Source organism: Oncorhynchus tshawytscha, linkage group LG10 (genome assembly GCF_018296145.1).
Source record: "Oncorhynchus tshawytscha isolate Ot180627B linkage group LG10, Otsh_v2.0, whole genome shotgun sequence".
Classification (NCBI taxonomy): domain Eukaryota; kingdom Metazoa; phylum Chordata; class Actinopteri; order Salmoniformes; family Salmonidae; genus Oncorhynchus; species Oncorhynchus tshawytscha.
This window is the reverse complement of record NC_056438.1, coordinates 70,439,767-70,460,811: the sequence shown is the minus strand read 5'-3', so window position 1 is coordinate 70,460,811 and position 21,045 is coordinate 70,439,767. Positions and strand designations below refer to the sequence as shown.

At 43.4% G+C, this 21,045-nt stretch overlaps 2 protein-coding genes across 4 annotated transcripts in view; one reads left to right on the top strand and one right to left on the bottom strand.

The window, feature by feature from the left end:
• LOC112259644 (semaphorin-6B-like) overlaps positions 1 to 9,696 on the bottom strand; it is an 84,040-nt gene extending 74,344 nt beyond the window's left edge. The window contains exon 1 of the mRNA XM_042328969.1: positions 8,835 to 9,696. Within this exon, the coding sequence (XP_042184903.1) occupies positions 8,835 to 8,837 (3 nt within the window). The 5' untranslated portion in view covers positions 8,838 to 9,696. The remainder of the gene's footprint in view (positions 1 to 8,834) is intronic.
• Positions 9,697 to 13,105: 3,409 nt separating this feature from the next.
• On the top strand, positions 13,106 to 17,883 carry LOC112260822 (alpha/beta hydrolase domain-containing protein 17A). 3 transcript variants are annotated; one of them, XM_024436180.2, is made up of 6 exons: positions 13,601 to 13,879; positions 14,575 to 14,651; positions 14,776 to 15,209; positions 15,422 to 15,616; positions 16,055 to 16,234; positions 16,527 to 17,883. In XM_024436180.2, exons 3-6 carry the CDS (start codon positions 14,782 to 14,784, stop codon positions 16,750 to 16,752), a joined length of 1,029 nt encoding a protein of 342 aa, XP_024291948.1. In that variant the 5' UTR covers positions 13,601 to 13,879; positions 14,575 to 14,651; positions 14,776 to 14,781; the 3' UTR covers positions 16,753 to 17,883. The 3 variants fall into 3 exon arrangements, with proteins under 3 accessions (XP_024291949.1, XP_024291948.1, XP_024291947.1); XM_024436179.2 differs by having other exon boundaries at positions 13,602 to 13,879; positions 14,779 to 15,209; XM_024436181.2 differs by lacking the exons at positions 13,601 to 13,879; positions 14,575 to 14,651 and adding an exon at positions 13,106 to 13,307 and having other exon boundaries at positions 15,067 to 15,209.
• Positions 17,884 to 21,045: the final 3,162 nt, after the last annotated feature.

Below are 21,045 nucleotides of genomic sequence, written 5' to 3'. Positions count from 1 at the left end.
GCAACACAACACTGAGATGTCAAGCCCATAGAGTACGCAGCACAACACTGAGTTGACAAGCCCATAGAGTACGCAGCACAACACTGAGATGTCAAGCCCATAGAGTACACAGCACAACACTGAAATGTCAAGCCCATAGAGTACGCAACACAACACTGAGATGTCAAGCCCATAGAGTACGCAGCACAACACTGAGATGTCAAGCCCATAGAGTACGCAGCACAACACTGAGATGTCAAGCCCATAGAGTACGCAGCACAACACTGAGATGTCAAGCCCATAGAGTACGCAGCACAACACTGAGTTGACAAGCCCATAGAGTACGCAGCACAACACTGAGATGTCAAGCCCATAGAGTACGCAGCACAACACTGAGTTGACAAGCCCATAGAGTACGCAGCACAACACTGAGATGTCAAGCCCATAGAGTACGCAGCACAACACTGAGATGTCAAGCCCATAGAGTACGCAGCACAACACTGAGATGTCAAGCCCATAGAGTACACAGCACAACACTGAAATATCAAGCCCATAGAGTACGCAGCACAACACTGAGATGTCAAGCCCATAGAGTACACAGCACAACACTGAGATGTCAAGCCCATAGAGTACGCAGCACAACACTGAGATGTCAAGCCCATAGAGTACGCAGCACAACACTGAGATGTCAAGCCCATAGAGTACGCAGCACAACACTGAGATGTCAAGCCCATAGATCTGTACATGCAGCACAACACTGAGATGTCAAGCCCAAATAGCCAGATCACTGAATGATATTTCATTCCACAACACTGAGATGTCAAGCCCACCGACATTTTGTTATCAGGTAAAAGATAAGACAGGGTTTTCAATTAGAAAGCAAAGCAAAAACAGGTTTTTAGAAATGTTTGCAAATGTATAAATAATAAAAAGATGAAATATTACATTTACATAAGAATTCAGACCCTTTACTCAGTACTGTGTTGAAGCATCGTTGGCAGCGATTACAGCCTTGAGTCTTCTTGGGTATGGCGCTACAAGCTTGACACACTTGTATTTGGGGAGTTTCTCCCATTCTTCTCCGCAGATCCTCTCAAGCTCTGTCAGGTTGCATTGGGAGCGTTGCTGCACAGCTATTTTCAGGTCTCTCCGGAGTCTTTAGGTGCCTTTTGGTACTCCAGGCAAGCTCTCATGTGCCTTTTACTGAGGAGAGGCTTCCGTCTGGCCACTCTACCATAAAGGCCTGATTGGTGGAATGCTGCAGAGATGGTTGCCCTTCTGGAAGGTTCTCCCATCTCCACAGAGGAACTCTGGAGCTCTGTCAGAGTGACCACTGGGTTCTTGGTTACCTCTCTGACCAAGGCCCTTTTCCCGCGATTGCTCAGTTTGGCCGGACGGCCAGCTCTAGGAAGAGTCTTGGTGGTTCCAAACTTCTTACATTTAATAATGATGGAGGCCACTGTGTTCTTGGGGACCTTCAATGCTGAAGAAATCTTTTGGTACCCTTCCCCAGATCTGAGCCTAGACACAATCCTGTCTCTGAGCTCCATGGACAATTCCTTCGACCTCATGGCTTGGTTTTTGCTCTGACATGCACTGTCAACTGTGAAAGCTTATGTAGTCAAATGTATGTCTTTCCAAATCATGTCCAATCAATAGAATTTACGACAGATGGGCTCCAATCAAGTTGTAGAAATATCTCAAGGATGATCAATGGAAACAAGATGCACCTGAGCTCAATTTTGAGTCTCATAGCAAAGGGTCTGAATATATATGTAGGTAACTAAGGTATTTCTGTTGTAGTTTTTTCATAAATTTGCAAACATTTCTAAAAACATGTTTTCGCTTTGTCATTATGAGGTATTGGGTGTAGATTAATGAGGATTTTTATTTATTTAATCCATTTTAGAATAAGGCTGTAACGTAACAGAATGTGGAACAAGTCAAGGGGTCTGAATACTTTCCGAAGGCTCTGTATGTGTGTGAAACCGTCCATGTAATAAAGTATAAAATGGCCCACCCTAACCTTACTAAATACTGTATATTCTAATTCCTTCACTGCAAATATTACCACAAAGTGCTCCAGTTCTATACAGATAGCTTCAGACAAGGTTTCCCCTGAGCACCTATACAGTAGTAGAGAACAAGCTATACCCTCTGTTTTGATGGCTTGTAATGAGGATAAATATAGACTTTATGATAGCAAAGTGACCATATTCGGTCTGTACAGGTACTGCATGTGCACCAGGTTACACATGTACACACACTCGAAAAATGTACACACACACACACACACACACACACACACACCTACACACACAGAGATAACCTCTCCCCGGAATGTGTTCCCCTCCCTTCTCTCAGGTAGCCATCATTGTGTTGCTGCTCTGCTCTGTTGTTCCTCTCTCAGTTGGGACTATCCTCCTGATGAAAAGACATCATTAAGAGACAACCTTGATGTCTAAAAGTGGAGGGAGAAGAGGAGGAAGGGAACAAGGGACGGGTGAGGAGGGGATGAGGAGGTGGAGTGAAATTATCTTCAGCAAACACACAATCAGACTAAAACCCTTCTCCAGCAGTCAAGACAAAAGACACTGCTGTGCCTCTGTCTCCCAATAAAATCCTTCTCCAGCTCTTTATTTAGGCTACAATGCCTTTTAAATGCCTTTCTTTGGCTTACAGGCTCTGTGAACTCTCTCTTGGATTGGTAAAGTGGCAAACGTTCAGACTGCAATAAACTCCCAGCTACTCTCCATAAGAAGCAAGAAGTCAAGTGCAAAGACAAACTAGGATTTTGAAAAGGTTTGAGTCAGAGTGAGGCACATGAAGTGGACAGCTACTGTCATGCAAATGAGCACAAGAGATAAGACACAGCCATGGGAATAGCTGTCATCTTTCCAGAGAGCAGAGAAGACAAAGATAAAGTTATCGTATCCATATTCAGAAGAACTGTCTGTATATATTTGCATTATTGTGATATAAAGGTGTTATAGTCAACTCATAAAGATAGTAAAGCTGTGGAAGTGACCTAAAGGCTATGTGAAGCATTTTAAAAGTGCTTTCCACAAAGGAGTAACTCTCCGTCCTATGTCTGGAAGTTTTGATAAGAACCCTGTGGTATAATTAACCAATAAGCCCCGCGGGGTGGTGTATATGGCCAATATACCACGGCTACTGGCTGTTCTTACGCACAACGCAACGAGGAGTGCCTGGATACAGCACTTAGCTGTGGAATATTGTCCATATGCCACAAACCTCTAGGTGCCTTATTGCTATTAGAAACTGATTACCAACGTAATTAGAGCAGTAAAAATAAACTTTCTGTCATAATCGTGGTATATGGTCTGATATACCATGCCTGTCAGACAATCAGCATTCAGGACTCGAACCACCCAGTTTATAATTAAGGTTAGTTTTGATAAGGACCACGTGTTTTATTAAAAGTTGTATTCTTCTCTTTATACAGTTCACACTGACTTTGCTCTGAAAAGTGCAGGTCCTAGATCAGCCGTTCCCAAACTATTCTGGTGCCACGATGACTTACCTACAGTCTTTTGAATTTCCTTATGAGCCTCAAGACCAAAAAACAATATTTCTCGCCACTATTTCTTGCCCATTAAGCCACAACCCAAATAGGACCTATCTATCACCCATTTCAGACCAGCCATTTGGGAAAAAGTGCCATAGATTGTTTAGGATCAGAATCACATCCTGGTTGAATAACAATCTCCCGAAGGCTCTAGCAATATGGCAACGTGTGGGAAACACGAAACGGTTCAGCATGAAATATCCACATAACACCTGCTCTGTACACACACACACACACACACACACACACACACACACACACACACACACACACAAATGTGCACCACACACACACATATACATACACGCAAGCACACACCCACACACACAAATGTGCACCACACACCTGCCCTGAACCATATGTGCTATTCGCTCCCTGGTTCTTTTTAATGAGAGTGTAGCAAAGGCGTCGCTACGCTAGGGGATCCAGGGCTGAGGGATATATGAGAGCCATATGTTGCAGAAGTGAATACACGTGTTAGCATCCCTCATCGGGTATGTGAGACCCCATACTGGGCATCAGGCTCTCTTGATCGTGGGTAAAGCTTAGGGGAGACATTATTGATGAAAGGAGAGCATGAAAATGAACATAAATACTCTCTTATATTACCAATGTAATAACACATCATAAAGCAGACCATTTTATCCAGAGCAACATAAGACGACTGCTAATATTCTCTATATGTGAGTGTGGCCCATGCAAGAATAAGATTCCGTCCTTTCAGATCTCTGGACACCAAGGTGGTACAAGAGGGCGACTGGAACTGGGCCAAAGAGTTTGTTTTTGGTACCTTCTCTCCTTACAACAAGATCTACATTCTGACGGGCAACACAATGGCCTGCCTCCACGGGCCCAGCACCTCTGCCCTCTTCATGCTGAAAAACGTCTGCCTGGGGTCCTTGCTCCCAGGACCCCCGCTGGTATAGGTCACAGAGGAGAAGCCTGCACAGCCAGAGCCCTCTGGTCCTATAGACCCTGAGGTATACAGAGGCATTTAAAAGTGTTGATGTAGTGCTGAGGAAGCGAAAGAAGCCCACCCTCTCAGTTCTAACAGACTGGACTGTCTGGGTGGCTATAACTCAGGACACACTTCATCCTGGTCCATCTTACAGAAGAACACTGACATATATCATATCAGTTATGGGGCCTCTCTTAGTAGCCTATATATCAACTTCCTGTCACATCTGGATATTTCAAACCTGGCTCTGAAATTCTGATTAACCCCTGCACTGCCACAGAATACTGCAGGATGCTATGGAAGATAACAGTCTTCAGGTCTCAGGAAAGGCTACACATCATGCACGAGTGGTTCACTGACCAACCTCTGTTACTCATGAATGAAATGGAGCAAACTGAATGTGTGAGACATCAGCCACTCTAGTAGGAAATGGAAGTACTGTACAATAAAAAGTGCTATTTTATTATTGATGCCTAAACGCCTCAGTTTAAATAATAAACAAGCACTTTATACTCAGCCTCCATGTTCCTACCAATCAGGCATTTAGGAACACTAACACAATGCAAATGGGTGTTTACACGTTTTACAGCTTAAAGTGAAACAGCATTTCTCACACTCTGCAGTTTTGAAATCAATCAATCAGTGTTTACCGGGTGTAACAGAACTAAACAAGAAGAAAATGTTTGCAATGCCTTCCTGGACATCAACGAACAGACCTACACACGTCTAGTAGAAAGACGTATTTAGTACATGAACCCAAACTTGCATTCTTGGTATGCAGCGACAATGTAGCTACCATGATCAACATAGCTACCATGTTGAGAGCCACAGAGCCCGTAGTTGTGATCAATAAAAGTCATTAACAATCCCTATGGGCCGTGCTGTACCCTCTGGCTCTACAAGATTGCTTCAGCTGAAACCTTTTTATTGGTTTAATTGCTTTTCAAATCAGTTTCGTATATACTTAATTTATAAATTAAATTATGATTATTTTTCCTTACATTATGATTGAGTAATTATACTGTTTAATTAATCATTGATGAATAATTTATTGTATCCCTGTGCTGTAAATAATGTGTTACTGATTCTGTAGCAGAGGCTATAATTGCTTGGCTATAAGTTATATACCGTGTAAGTGTAAATGGTTTCAATTGGTTTTGGTTTGAATGTTTTGGTATGTCAGTCAACAGCCCTGTGACGTTGCCTTGGGTGAATGCTATGCGGGGTCCTTGGGATGCCCTACCCCATTGAAGTTGACATTTCAAATGGTTAAGGTAACGGTTAGGGTTAGGTAAAGGTTAGGGTTAAGGTAAGGGTAAGGGTAAGGGTAAGGCGTTAGGGTATGGTCGTCCCAAGGATCTCAGATAGCTCTGGCCTGCGGGTTTTGTGCCGTCTAAAGAGAGCCTAAGGGAAACACTGGCTGCTCCTGTTGTTCCCTGTGGTGGGGTGAGCACCTGCTCACAGGGCTGCTGTGAGGCTGTCTGTGGCCATAGCAGGCAAAACAGGGAAACCATTCACACTCCCTCAGACTCCATGTCTCTCTCTTTCTACTTTCTGTCTCACTCTCTCCTCCTTGCTCTACCCTTTCTGACTTGTCCTCTTGCTCCCCATCTTCCCTTATCTCTCTCTGCACTTCACTCCATGTCCCCCTCTCTCCCCTCTCTCTCACCTCTCTCTCTCTTCTCTCTCTCTCTTCTCTCTCTCCCCTCTCTCTCCCCTCTCTCTCTCTTCTCTCTCTCCTGCCTGTCTCTTTTGACACAAACATAAACAACTGCAACCAAAGGCTGTTAAAGGCCATTGGAACTCGATGGCCCTGATAGAAAAGGGGGGAGTTGTAAACAATAAATAAATAATAATGGGTAAATCACTCTGCCGGCCCCAGGAATGCCAGCAGTAAGTGAGCAGTTTTCCTTGCCACTAAGGACCATGTTGGGTGCTTAAGGGATCCGCAGTAGGCTGTAAGTCTGATGAACACAAACATTGAGAGTGGGTGGGATGTTGGCAGCCCGGGCTTTAGTCTACAATATATTCAGAGTCTCTGTCTGTGGGATTTAGCCCAATAAAGCTGCCTGATGTTGACCCCTCTTCTCTCAAGCCTCCCTCTGGTCATCACTATCTGGTCATGCTAGAAAGGACACAAGTACAACTCTATCTTGTGATTATAGCCACTAACCTTAACCGTACACCTCATTAAGACCACAAAGCTCATCCAATTTGGTCCATTCAAGCAAGCATGGTCATCTAGCAACTACTCCTCCTCCTTCACACGTTCAGCTCTTTATGAGAATGGTCTCACCCCATGACATAATTAAGCAATAAGGCACGAGGGGGTGTGGTATATGACCAATATACCACAGCTAAGGGCTGTTCTTATGGACCACGCAACGCGGAGTATCTGGACACAGCCCTTAGTCGTGGTATATTGGCCATATATCACAAACCCCTGAGGTGCCTTATTGCTATTATCAACTGGTTACCAACTGAATTAGAGCAGTAAAAACAAATGTCTTGTCATACCTGTGGTATTGGCTGTCTGACAATCAGCATTCAGGGTTTGAACCACCCAGTTTATACTGTAAATTCCCTTAGGAATGGTCTGACCGCATGGTATAACTTCCCTTACAGGCATCATTAGCACCTCCCACTCACAGTCAGAGATATAGAGTTCAGTAAACCCTGTCATCCCATCTGAAGTTCCCAAACCCTGTCATCCCATCTGAAGTTCCAAACCCTGTCATCCCATCTGAATTTCCAAACCCTGTCATCCCATCTGAAGCTCCAAATCCTGTCATCCCATCTGAAGTTCCAAACCCTGTCATCCCATCTGAAGTTTCAAATCCTGTCATCCCATCTGAAGTTCCAAACCCTGTCATCCCATCTGAAGTTTCAAATCCTGTCATCCCATCTGAAGTTCCAAACCCTGTCATCCCATCTGAAGTTCCAAATCCTGTCATCCCATTTGAAGTTCCAAACCCTGTCATCCCATCTGAAGTTCCAAATCCTGTCATCTCATCTGAAGTTCCAAACCCATTACATTCTAGTAGGAATACACAATACCCACAGTTCAATATCAAGTTATGAGTTACACTTGGTTTAGTTGTCAACTAACGTGAATTCAACATTAAATCAACTAAACATTTACCATGTCATTGGATTTAGATTAAAATTTGGGTGAAAAAATGAAGAAATCCCCTTATGTTGATTACTTTTTGCAAATCCAATCAGTTGTTGTTGTTGAAATGACGTGGAAACAACATTGATTCAACCAGTTTGTGGCCAGTTAGTTTGCAGAACTCTGTATGGTTCTGCTCCCACATCAAAAACCCTATGGACCAATCACAGGACATCTTGAGGACATTTGGAATGAACAACAGCCAACAGCAGAACAAGAAAGAACAGTCGGGATGTACAATAAGTTACTTAACTACCAATACAATTAAAAACACAAGCCTGCCATGCAAATATTAACCACTACCCTTTTCAACCCAACTGGGTCTTGACTGGTCCCAGATCTGTTTGTGCTGCATAGCCAACTCCTAGGCTAGCTCTTCCTACAGTAGGTCTCAAAGTGCTTTACATTGTTCTACACTCAGGCATAGCCCAAGGAGCTACTGAAAGAATAATGAGCCAATCAATGCAATGATGGCAGGCAAATTACCATATGTCTGACCTTTGGTCTATATCACTGGAAACCTTTAGAAAAACATAATTATTCAATCAACGTCACTCTTTAATGACACTTACTTACCCTGGTCAATTGGGGTTGAGAGTCACAATGTACAAGAATGACCCAACATGTAGAAAAAAAAACTTGCATTATTGGATAGGATGAATAAGAGCTGTTGTTCCATATAGGATCAGCATGTAGACTAATTGTCAACATGATTAAACTCATCATATTCACCATTGTCATTCTTATGATCCGAATAACTGGTAAGTAAAACTTTAATGATCATACCCACATGAAACTAATGGACTACATCATGCAAGTGATGCAACACATGATTCATTCAACTAAAATATATTAGTCCATGTCCAATTCTGAAAACAATGATGCATTGAATAACACAAAGCCCACACAGTGTAGCAGCCAAAGGAGACACGCACCTCAAAAGAATACGACACAACACCCTTTGTCATTGACAATAACCTAAACAAAGCATTCAATGGCAGCTGATTAAACATAGCATGTGTACATTCAGAGCACCAGCAACCGAAGGCGCGGCCGCGGTAAAAACGCTGCTAAAGCGAATGCAATACCTGTTCATCCATCCTCCACCATCTCTCTCTACGGCTAAACTCACTCACCATTCACTGTGCGAGATGGACAGGTAAGCAGGCGATGTCTGGTTTGTTGCCAGTCGTCCTCTCGTACGCAGACAGGTTTTCCTCCACGTCTGAAATCAACACAAAGGGTGGAGCAGGGCACCAAGCTCTCTCTGGATCTTGGTAATCACAATGCCTGGATGAGAATCGGCTATTAAACTACCAATCCCCTCTGCCGCACCTGTCTCTTCCTCGAGCGGCTTCTGCGCGTAACCGTGGCATCCCCGTTATCTTCCAGTGAACGCGTCCAGACCAGGTCAAACCTTTCCAATAAACCTTTCCCGGGTAAAAGAGAAATATGGTACCTGCAGCTGCAGTGCTTTTTTTATAGGCTACATTTCAGTGCCTTGTTTGAAGATAAGGATATTTTTCGCACCCCTGCAAATCACACAATGAAATCCAAGAGTGGGCTATAATCGGTGTAGAGGGGAAAGCGTCACCTTCAAATGACCAGAAGGCTTAGGCTATATGTGCAGACAAAATACTCACGAGTCTTTTCATTCTGTCTTAATTCATTCTCTCTGTCTGTGGACCCCAGCTGTGCAGTCTTTCCAGGTTTGCATGCAGTGCTCCCTTGACAGCCGAAGAAAGATACTGGTCAAGCTCTCAGCTAGCACAGGCTCAGGCTATAATGGATATATTCCAACACTATGTTGAGGAAGGATACCAACGCAGAATGTCTCCAATATCCAATAATACATCAAGTCAAATCGAATGTTATTGGTCGCATACACATATTTAGCACCACCAACACAGGGACAGAAATATTCAGGGAACGTATCAAAATGACAAAGCACCCCACAATGCATGAAGGGGGACGTCATTGATCTCTCTGTCTCTCTCTCTGTCTCTCTCTCTGTCTGTCTCTCTCTCTCTCTTTCTCTCTCTCTTTCTCTCTCTCTGTCTGTCTCTCTCTCTCTCTCTTTCTCTCTCTCTGTCTGTCTCTCTCTCTGTCTCTCTCTCTCTCTCTGTCTCTCTCTCTTTCTCTCTCTCTGTCTGTCTCTCTCTCTCTCTTTCTCTCTCTGTCTCTCTCTCTTTCACGCACGCATACACGCACACAAATACACACATTTTTTCTTCTTGCATATTCAAATCTAGCAGGTGTTTCATCATGAAAAATACACTGAGTGTACAAAACATTAAGAACACCTTCCTTATATTGAGTTGCACCCCCTTTCCCTCAGAACAGCTTCAATTGTTCTGGGAATGGACTCTACAAGGTGTCGAAAGCATTTCACAGTGATGCTTCCCACAGTTGTGTCAAGTTGGCTGAATGTCCTTTGGGTGGTGGACCATTCTTGACAAGTACAGGAAACTGTTGAGTGTGAAAAACCCATTAGTGTTGCATTTCTTGACACAAACATGTACTCCTGGCACCTACTACCATACCCTGTTCAATGGCATATCAATTTTTGGACTTGCCCATTCACCCTGGGTCATTCACCCTAGGTCATTCACCCTGGGTCATTCACCCTGGGTCATTCACCCTGGGTCATTCACCCTGGGTCATTCACCCTGGGTCATTCACCCTGGGTCATTCACCCTGGGTCATTCACCCTGGGTCATTCACCCTGGGTCATTCACCCTGGGTCATTCACCCTGGGCAAACATTCACATGTAACATGTAAGACATTTAGCAAGCGTTTTTATCCAAGGACACTTACAGTCTTGCGTACATACATTTTATTTATGGGTGGTACCAGTGCTCTACCAACTGAGCAGCACTGTACCACTACACAACTCGTCTCAATTGTCTCAAGGATTAAAAATCCTTATTTAACCTTTCTCCTCCTCTTCATCTACACTGATTGAAGTGGATTTAACAAGTGACATCAATAAGGGATCATAGCTTTTACCTTGATATACCTGGTCAGTCTATGTCATGGAAAGAGCAGGTGTTCTTAATGTTTTGTACACTCAGTGTATAACAAACAAAACAATTCTCCCCCAAAAATGTAAACTTTAGGTTTTGTCTTTGAACACTGTAGCATACCACTAGAAATGTGGACCAAACTGCAAATGTCTATTTTGGAGAAAGAATTACATTCAGGTAAGGATCCAATAAAATGTTATCTAACACAATTATTTTAGAACCCATGAAGGACAAATCTTGGTGTGAAAATGTCAAATATTAAAATAGCCTAAAAAACTGGATAATAAAGGAACCCCTGCTGGAGGAGGGAATAGAGTGAGAGGTAAGATGAGAGTGGGATCATTTCCCACAGGGAATTATGCTGTCATCCACTCCCATTGCTATCAGTGGAAGCTGCCAAAACTAAGGAAACAAGAGGATGGGGGAGGATGGGGGAGGACATGGGAGCGGCTGAGTGGCAGATGTCTTCAGGAAAGCATCTCAACAAATAAGAACAGGGCATCTATAATTTTGGACAGTAACGATATATTCACTAAATCAAATTTGATTTAGCCTATTCATTATATTCTGTGAGAAAGGAGAGACAAAATCATGGTTGTAAATTATGTTTTTCCTAATTACATAAATAGTCTTATCCATCTGTAACAACTATTCATATTACACTTTCTAGGATCACGAACACAGTCAGAGGCAGATAGAGGCAAAGATTATTAAGGAATTAAGGTTTTAATTGTTTTACAAAAGCGACAGTAAAACACATAAACACAAATGACTTGGATGGCTCATAGAGCTTCCGTGCTTTCACAGACTACAGGTTGACTGAGTTCACAACTGACCAAAATCAAACCAAAAACAGTAACAAATAAAACTACAGTATGAAATAAAGATAAAACAGGTAGCCATATTATAAGATAAATGGTGAATCTTTTTTAAATCCAAATACATAGGCTAACTGAAAGACAATCACCTCAACGGAGGACGGGTTCAATTATCTAAACAATATCCCAGTGGTGTAAAGTACTTAAGTAAAACTACTTTAAAGTACTACTTAGGTAGTTTTTTGGAGGTATCTGTACTTTACTTTACTATTTATATTTTTGCCAACTTTTACTTTTACTTCACTACATTCCTAAAGAAAATGATGTACTTTTAACATTTTCCTGACACCTTAAAGTACTCGCTACATTTTCACCGGAAAATTCACACACTAATTCACACACTTATCAAGAGAACGTCCCTGGTCATTCCTACTGCCTCTGATCTGGCAGACTGTCTGCCAGAATGTCTGTATGTTGGAGTGTGCCTGGCTATCCACCTGGCAATTAAAATACAAAAAAAATGGTGCCATCTGGTTTGTTTAATATAAGGAATTTGAAATGATTTATACTTTTTGATACTTAAGTACATTTTAGCAATTCCATTTACTTTTAATACTTAAGTACATTTAAAACCAAATACTTTTAGACTTTTACTCAAGTAGTATTTTACTGGGTGACTTTCACTTTTACTTGAGCCATTTTCTATGAATGTTTCTTTACTTGTACTCAAGTATGACAATTGAGTACTTTTCCCACCACCGCATTTCCATAGCTGGGGTTCAATATACAGCTTAGACCCCTATTTGTATTTATTATGGATCTCCATCAGCTGCTGCCAAATTGCTGCTGCTAAATCAGCTGCTGCCAGCTAAATTAAGGCAGTTATACAATTTTATAAACATTACAATACATTCATAACAGATTTCACAACACACTATGTGTTTCCTCAGGCCCCTACTCCATTACCACATGTCTCCACTGTCCTATCAGCATCTCTCCACACAAAGAATAAACTGCAAACAAATGGACATTGGTGCAGTGGCATAACTTTTAAAGCAATACATAGCCTGTCAAATGTTAATAAACGCTGATAAAGTAAACACATTCCTCAGTACAACTGACCACACCGCAAACATTTATTAAAAACGCAAGGTTCTAAAAATAGTTATCCAGCAGACACAGCAAAAACAACGATACCACATAGACTCCACAAACTTTGGGTACAAATGTTCTGATCCCCACTGGTATAAGGGGCACTTTTATACTTTTGACCTGACCTCTCCCCTTACAAAAAAAAGATTGCAGTCAGAGTACAGTATACGTGCAGTTAGAGTGCAGTATAACTGCAGTATGTTGCAAATACTGTCTCCAAAATAACACTGTGTACTGCAGTTACTGCACTTTTACTTTCAAAACGTAAATATTTTTTGTAAGGGTCTAATCAGGGTCCAAGAGGAATCACACTGACCCAAACCTTATCTGGTCTATCTCTCTCTCGCTCCCTCCCTCCCTCCCTTTCTCTCTCTCACACACACAAACAAGCACGCACTCACTTTCCCTCCTTCTGCTTGTCTTCAGTAGAAGATGAACGGCCTGTCCATTAGAGAGCTCTGCTGCCTGTTCTGCTGCCCTCCTTGCCCCAGCCGCATCGCAGCCAAGCTGGCCTTCCTCCCTCCAGAGCCCACCTACTCCATGCTGCCTGACCCGGAGGCTACAGCTGCGGGAGCAGCTGGGACCACACCAGGGGGTGCTTCCCACTCTCTGGTGCCTCCGGGCCTGCGCTCCCGGCTGGGTGGCAGTGCGGGAGACAGAGGTGGTGGTGACCTCCAAAATAACACTGTAGACTGACGTTACTGCACTTTTACTGCAGTTTCAAAACTTAAATATTTTTTGTAACGGTCTAATTAGGGTCTAAGAGGAATCACACTGACCAAAACCAAACCTTATCTTGTCTATCTCCCCACCTCCCCTCTCCCCCTCTCACACACACACACACACACACACACACACACACACACACACACTCTCTCTCTCTCTCTCTCTCTCTCTGTGAAACCGGGAAGTTTGTGAAATGTAACATTGTAACTCGGCCTATCAATTCCCTGCCAAAGGGCTACGCCCTCTCCCTCCATCACTTCCGGGTCTAGTCGGACGGGGTTGTGAAAAAAAATGGTTGTCACGATATTTAGCTTGCCAATCTACAAATGACAGATACATATACAATTATACAGAGTACACTATCCATGTCAGGGTCCAAGAAGGATTTTCGCAGTATTGTGCAACTTTTTGTCATAGACAGGAATATTTTATCTTGTCTGCAAACCCACCGTGAATTGGTAAGTTAGCGAACGTTCACTAGGTTAACGTTACTATACCTGATTGATGTTTTGACACGTAGCTTAGCCAACTAGCACTTGCTGCACCACCTAGCTAGCTAGCTGTCGGTAAATAGCTTGCTAACGTTATTGCACTGGTTTAGCTAGCTAAGCATTTCCTCCTTTCCCAAGCTATATTTTTGGACACATTATGTCCGGTAGCTACGCTAACATTAGTGCATCAAACTAGCCAACGTTAACTTGGACTATCCGTATTATTGAGCAACAATGTTTACAGAGTGATTCACCATAATATGCAGTATGATGTCGAAGCTTTACCTATCACCATGCTCTTCCTGCTAGTTGTAACCAGAGGTGGCTGTTAAGCTAGGTTGCTAGCTAACATTCACACGTTATGTGCAACGTTAGGACGTTGTAGTAGCTAGGTACTGTAGCTAGCTAACGTTAGCGTGTGAATTCTGATATTATCCTGCATCGTTGACTAGCTGGTAGCTAACTTTACGTCTTTATATTCCTGCAAAGCTAGCATACTACGTCTGTGCCAATAGGTCAGGACCTTTGTTATGGCATGTATCCACAGGTTCACTGGTTCAAACCGTGCTGTGACTGACCCACCTCACAGAATAGTGTGGTAGAAGGCTAGCTAGGCGAGGAGGTCTGTACTGTGTTCATAACTAATGCTCTTTTTGCCCAAGACTGCTGAGTGACTTAACCAGGTGGTGTTGGCACCTTTGTGTGCCATCTCATTCCAAGTCCCAGAGGAACCTTACAGGTAGATTATTTTCTCTACACCATCACAGATGCTCCTTCCGTCAGTGTGTCATATGTACTGTTAGATAAGCTGTTTAGTACACTCACTTTCTCTCTCACCTCCCCCTCCTTCTGCTTGTCTTCAGTAGAAGATGAACGGCCTGTCCATTAGAGAGCTCTGCTGCCTGTTCTGCTGCCCTCCTTGCCCCAGCCGCATCGCAGCCAAGCTGGCCTTCCTCCCTCCAGAGCCCACCTACTCCATGCTGCCTGACCCGGAGGCTACAGCTGCGGCAGCAGCCGGGACAACGCCAGGGGGTGCTCCCCCCTCTCTAGGGGCTCCAGGCCTGCGATCCCGGCTGGGTGGTGGTGCGGGAGACAGAGGTGGTGGTGGTGGTGGTGGTGGTGGTGGTGGAGGGGGAGGAGGAGGTGGCGGAGAGGGTAGGTGGAAGCTCCATCTGACAGAGAGGGCAGAGTTCCAGTACACTCAGAGAGAGCTGGACATGACAGATGTGTTCCTGACCAGGTCCAGCCGGGGGAACAGGGTGGGCTGCATGTACATCCGATGTGCCCCCAACGCCAGGTGAGAGGAGAGAGAAGAACTAGATTAGTATAGAGATGATGGGTCGCAACATTTCTCTTGCACAACAAGGGAGTTTGTGCAGGTTTTTCTATTTATAGAGATGCATGAATTATAGAGTTATTTTTTAAATTCTATGGTTGTGTATACATCACTGTTCCCTCCCTTCTTCTCTTCTTTATTTTCCTCTATCTGTTCTCCCTCCCCTCTCCCAGATTCACAGTGCTATTCTCCCATGGTAATGCAGTAGATTTGGGTCAGATGAGTAGCTTCTACATTGGCCTGGGCACTCGTATCAACTGCAACATCTTCTCCTACGACTACTCTGGATACGGTGTCAGCACCGGCAAACCCTCAGAGAAGAACCTCTACGCTGACATAGATGCTGCCTGGCACGCCCTGCGCTCGCGGTAAACAGCTGTTACACACACACACACTATTGTATTGCTATTCTTGTGGGGACCAAAGAATTGATTCCCATCCAAAATCCTATTTTCCCTAACCCTAAATGTAACCTAACCTTAGCCCTATGCCTAACCTCAACCCCAAAACTATACCTAACTCCTAACCTCAACCCCAAAACTATACCTAACTCCTAACCGTAACCCTTAACCCCAATTGTAACCCTAAACCTAAAATAGTAGTTTTCTTTGTGGAGACTGGCAAAATGTCCCCAATTTTCCTTGGTTTACTATCCATGGGAGTACTTCTGGTCCATACAAGGATAGGGTAGTGCTGGGCTGAAAACTGTACACACCGTTACCCTTCAGGAGTGCACAACAAGAAGGCATATTCTGGTCATCTCGGCTGTGTTTTTGTTTACTCAGTTATCTGTATTTGTGTCCCAGGTATGGCATCAGCCCAGAGAACATCATCCTGTATGGGCAGAGTATTGGCACAGTACCAACAGTGGACCTGGCATCCAGGTTTGAGTGTGCTGCTGTGGTGCTCCACTCCCCTCTCACCTCTGGCATGAGGGTGGCTTTCCCCGACACCAAGAAGACGTACTGCTTCGACGCCTTTCCCAAGTGTGTCACACACACACACACACACACACAGATACAACTCATTAGAATGCTTCATTTAGATCCACAGCAACAGAAATTGTCACAAAGGCCTACATCTTTGGATATTAATAGATATTGTGACTCCTCAGCTATAAGCACGTTAGAAAACAATCGCACACATATGACATAAAATAAACTATGACTTCAACGACAGGTTATGAAGCGTAACTCAAAGCTGCTTATAGACTCCTTACGTGACTTATAAACGTGAGTATAGACTACTTACAAACTGCTTGTGACATGTGTATTGCAGCATAGAGAAGGTGTCTAAGATCCCATCTCCGGTGCTGATCATCCACGGGACGGAGGACGAGGTGATAGACTTCTCCCATGGCCTGGCTCTGTTTGAGCGCTGTCCCAAGGCCGTGGAGCCACTCTGGGTGGAGGGGGCGGGACACAACGACATAGAGCTGTACAGCCAGTACCTGGAGAGACTACGGCGCTTCATCAACCAAGACCTGGCTGCAGCACACGCCTGAGTGAGGAGGTGAGGATGTGTGTGTGTGTGAGGAGCTGTACAACAACATCAAACTACAGCCTTAAGTCTGTAGAAAAGGAGCATCCACTATGCTGTAAATCTGTCTGGCTGTGTGTCTGGCTGTGTGTCTGGCTGTGTGTCTGTGGTTGAGGTTGTGTGCATTGACTCATGGGAATGAAGGATCTTGATATGGACACCTGTCAGACGCCTGGATACGTGTTCCTAGAGACTTCCTGAGGCAGAGCATTTGTGCACTACGAACTGTCTTCTTCATACATGTGTACATGTATGTATGTATGTACAACTCCCAGAGTTGAAGATGCTCTCTGTATGGACCTGAGCTGACATCACTCCTCCCTGTGTCTGCAGTGGACATCTGTCTGTCTACTTTTCTGTCTCTCTCCCTGTCTCTAATAATGAACATTTCTCTCTGGATTTCTTTCAACTATCCTGTCTTAACTAAGGACTAGGGCGAAGAATAGAACTGGCCTTTGAGAGTCTAAGAGAAAGTCTGCTCTCCTGTGTGTTTGTCTTTGGCTGTAGAAGGCAGCCATTTGAACTTCTTCTGAGTTAAAGGTTGTGATAACTGAGTGTGAGTGGGGAATGCAGGATGTACTGCAGTATTACTCTGACTAGTTGTTTGACTGTTGCCTGTCCATATTATCTAATGTGTCTGAAGTGAAAGGGTTGTGGAGACATTGATGTCTCTGAAGCCTGAGATGAACATGGAGAGTCTGATCCCAGATCTGTTTATGATCACAAACCAATCTTGAATCAGGCAACAAAAATATCTAGTTTGTTTTCTTCTGTAAGGAGACCTCTGTCTCTTGATAGATTCCTAATGTGAATGAACTATAGTGGGAAAAACATTTGAGAAAATAATGTTCATTTATATACAGTCTTCTCTGTGGCTCTTGAGACGGGTCCGTTGACTCATGATGGTAGAGAGAGCAGGACAGTGGATGGTGTCCGTGAGGCCATCTCAACTGGCATTTTCTGTTACATTTGATTGCACATATACACTATATATACAAAAGTATGTGGACACCCCCTCATAAGTGGATTTGTCTATTTCAGCCACACCGGTTGCTAACAGGTGTATAAAATCAAGCACACAGCCATGCACTCTCCATTGAGAAACATTGGCAGTAGAATGGCCTTACTGAAGAGCTCAGTGACTTTCAATGTGGCACCATCATAGGATGCCACCTTTCTAACAAGCCAGTTCATCAAATTTCTGCCCAGCTAGAGCTGCCCCGGTCAACTGTAAGTGCTGTTATTCTGAAGTGGAATCTGCTAGGAGCAACAACGGCTCAGCTGAGAAGCTGTAGGCCATACAAGCTCACGGAATGGGACCGCCGAGTGCTGAAGTGCGTAAAAATTGTCTGTCCTCAGTTGCAACACTCACTACAGAGTTCCAAACTGCCTCTGGAAGCAACATCAGCACAATAACTGTTCGTGGGGAGCTTCATGAAATGGGTTTTCATGGCCAAGTAGCCGCATACAAGCGTAAAATCACCATGTTCAATGCCAAGCGTCGGCGGGAGTGGTGTAAAGCTCGCTGCCATTGGACTCTGGAGTAGTGGAAAAACGCGTTCTCTGGCCTGCACAGAGCCCTGACCTCAATCCCATCGAACCCCTTTGGGATGAATTGGACCGCCGACTGCGAGCCAGGCCTAACTGCCCAACATCAGTGCCCGGCCTCACTAATGCTCTTGTGGCTGAATGGAAGCAAGTCCCCACAGCAATATTCCAACATCTAGTGGAAAGCCTTCCCAGAAGAGTGGAGGCTCTTATAGTAGCAAATGGGGGACCAACTACATATCAATGCACATGATTTTGGAATGAGATGTTCGACAAGCAGGTGTCCACATACGTTTGGTCATGTAGTGTATGAAATGGTTCTTCACTTTGCTGCTATTCAACTGTCACTCGCATAAGACTATTCCTGAGGACTATTCCTCATGAGAAATAAATGGTGTTTATAGCATCTTATAAATATAACACTTTGACTGACTTTCTGAGATCTGAAAGGAATTCACATTTATCCTCAATCTTTAATCGTGCATTTTCCTCTCAAAGTAATAAAAACGTGTATAGTGGAGCCACAGAGTTCGTCAAAGTGTTAATGTTGAATTTTAATTCCATGGTGGTTCTAAGTCAATAGCATGGAACCAACATGGATGCCAATTTCTTGAACTGATGATACAATGTCTGGTGTATAGGAGCTTTTCTATGGTGGCAGTATTGATCCAAGCCATAAACGAGCCTTTCACTGTTAGTGTGGTGCAGGTTCCACCACATCAGTCCACACACACACACAGAGCGCGCAAGCATGATAAGCAGGTCTTAAGTTCAGCACTATTGTACAAAGCATCCAAAGTGTAGTTGAAAATATAATGTTTGTGTCTCCTTTGCATTGTTGACTACCTGCCCCCAGAAAGACCAGAAGCAAGGACTCTAGGAATGACCTAGTCATAGAATACTGAAGTTACTGTCAGTTAAAGTAACTCTCTATTGAGGGGACACTGTATGTTGATGATTAAACAATACATAACACTGCAGTCATCCTGGGTCAAAGTGGCACTTTGTAGGTGGCTGTTTTTCAAGGATAATTTTGAACAGGTATCTATTCCATTTTCACAGTATGCTGTGTGTCACCAGACCCAAGGTGGTGGAAGTCCCTCAGGCTCCCGTGCCAGACTCTTCAGGGTTCTAGACTCTTCAGAGTTTTAGGCTGGTTAGGGTTCTAAGCTCTCCTAAGATACAATGAGACTAGACCTGACTGTCAGTTGTCATTACTGTACACTACTGTATGGGTTCTTGCTAAGGTCTCAAAATATAATGGGGACTAATTAACACAGTGGTTCATTGAGACTAAATAGAGAATAGTCTCACTCACTATGATAATGAAGTGAGGTATCAATATTCTGACAACTTTATGCATGTCCATTATTTGTGTTTTGCTGGGCAAGTGTTGGGGTGGGGTATGTAACGTAGTGTGTGTGATGCCAGAGGGAAAATGTAAACTCAAGGTATCATACAATATAGTGCTTTTTAAACAGGGGTATAGATTTAGTTTTTTATTACTGAAACTAATGTATTGTTTTGACTTTTGTGCTAGTTTGGATGGGGAAAGGCTGGGTGGGGATAGAACATGAGGATGTGGTTTATATATGGTTATTGTAGTTACCTATTGTTTGTATTATGATTTGTAATATGAAAAAATGACTGACAATGTGATGTAATGTCATTAATTCAGGGGACTGAATCTTGACCTTTTTATTGACAATGGGGGAAAAACAATAAACAATTATGTACAAAAATATAAACTTGTGTTGTTGATTCTGTTGTAAAAACAAATGACAGAATTTGTGAATCAATTTAGTACAATGGAAAGAAAGTATGTGAACCCTTTAGAATTACCTGGATTTCTGCATAAATTGGTCATAAAATTGTATCTGATCTTCAAGTCACAACCATAGACAAACACAGTCTGCTTAAACTAATAATAAACAATTATAATTCTTCATCTCTTTATTGGTCATACCGTGTAAACATTCACATTGCAGGTTGGAAAAAGTATGTGAACCCTTGAATTAAAAACAGGTTGACCCTCCTTTGGCAGCAATAACCTCAACCAAATGTTTTCTGTCGTTGCGGATCAGACCTGCACAACGGTCAGGAGGAATTTTGGACCATTCCTCTTTACAAAACTGTTTCGGTTCCACAATATTCTTGGGATGTCTGGTGTGACCCGCTCTCTTGAGGTCATGCCACAGCATCTCAATCGGATTGAGGTCAGCGCTGACTGGGCGACTCCAGAAGGCGTATTTTCTTCTGTTCAAGCCATTGTTGTTGATTTACATCTGTCTAATAGGTTGTTGAGCTTCAATTGGCGGACAGATAGCCTTACATTCTTCTGCGAAATGTCTTGATAAACTTGGGAATTCATTTTTCCATCTGATACCAAGTTGTCCAGGCCCTGAGGCATCAAAGCAGCCCCAAACCATGATGCTCCCTCCACCATACTTTACAGTTGGGATGAGGTTTTGATGTTGCTGTGCTGTGCCTTTTTTTCTCCCACAGTGTTGTGTTCCTTCCAAACAACACAACTTTAGTTTAATCTGCACACAGAATATTTTGCCAGTAGCGCTGTGGAACATCCAGGTGCTCTTTTGCGAACTTCAGACATGCAGCAATGTTGTTGTTTTTGGACAGCAGTGGCTTCTTCCATGGTGTCCTCCCATGAACACCATCCTTGTTTAGTGTTTTATGTATTGTAGACTCGTCA

Excerpts from the sequence above, each read along its gene's own strand:
- LOC112260822 (XM_024436180.2), top strand. The coding sequence starts at position 14,782 with ATGAACGGCCTGTCCATTAGAGAGCTCTGCTGCCTGTTCTGCTGCCCT. Across the intron at positions 15,617-16,054 it reads TGGCACGCCCTGCGCTCGCG|GTATGGCATCAGCCCAGAGA; the intron begins GTAAACAGCTGT and ends TTTGTGTCCCAG. Across the intron at positions 16,235-16,526 it reads TGCTTCGACGCCTTTCCCAA|CATAGAGAAGGTGTCTAAGA; the intron begins GTGTGTCACACA and ends TGTGTATTGCAG.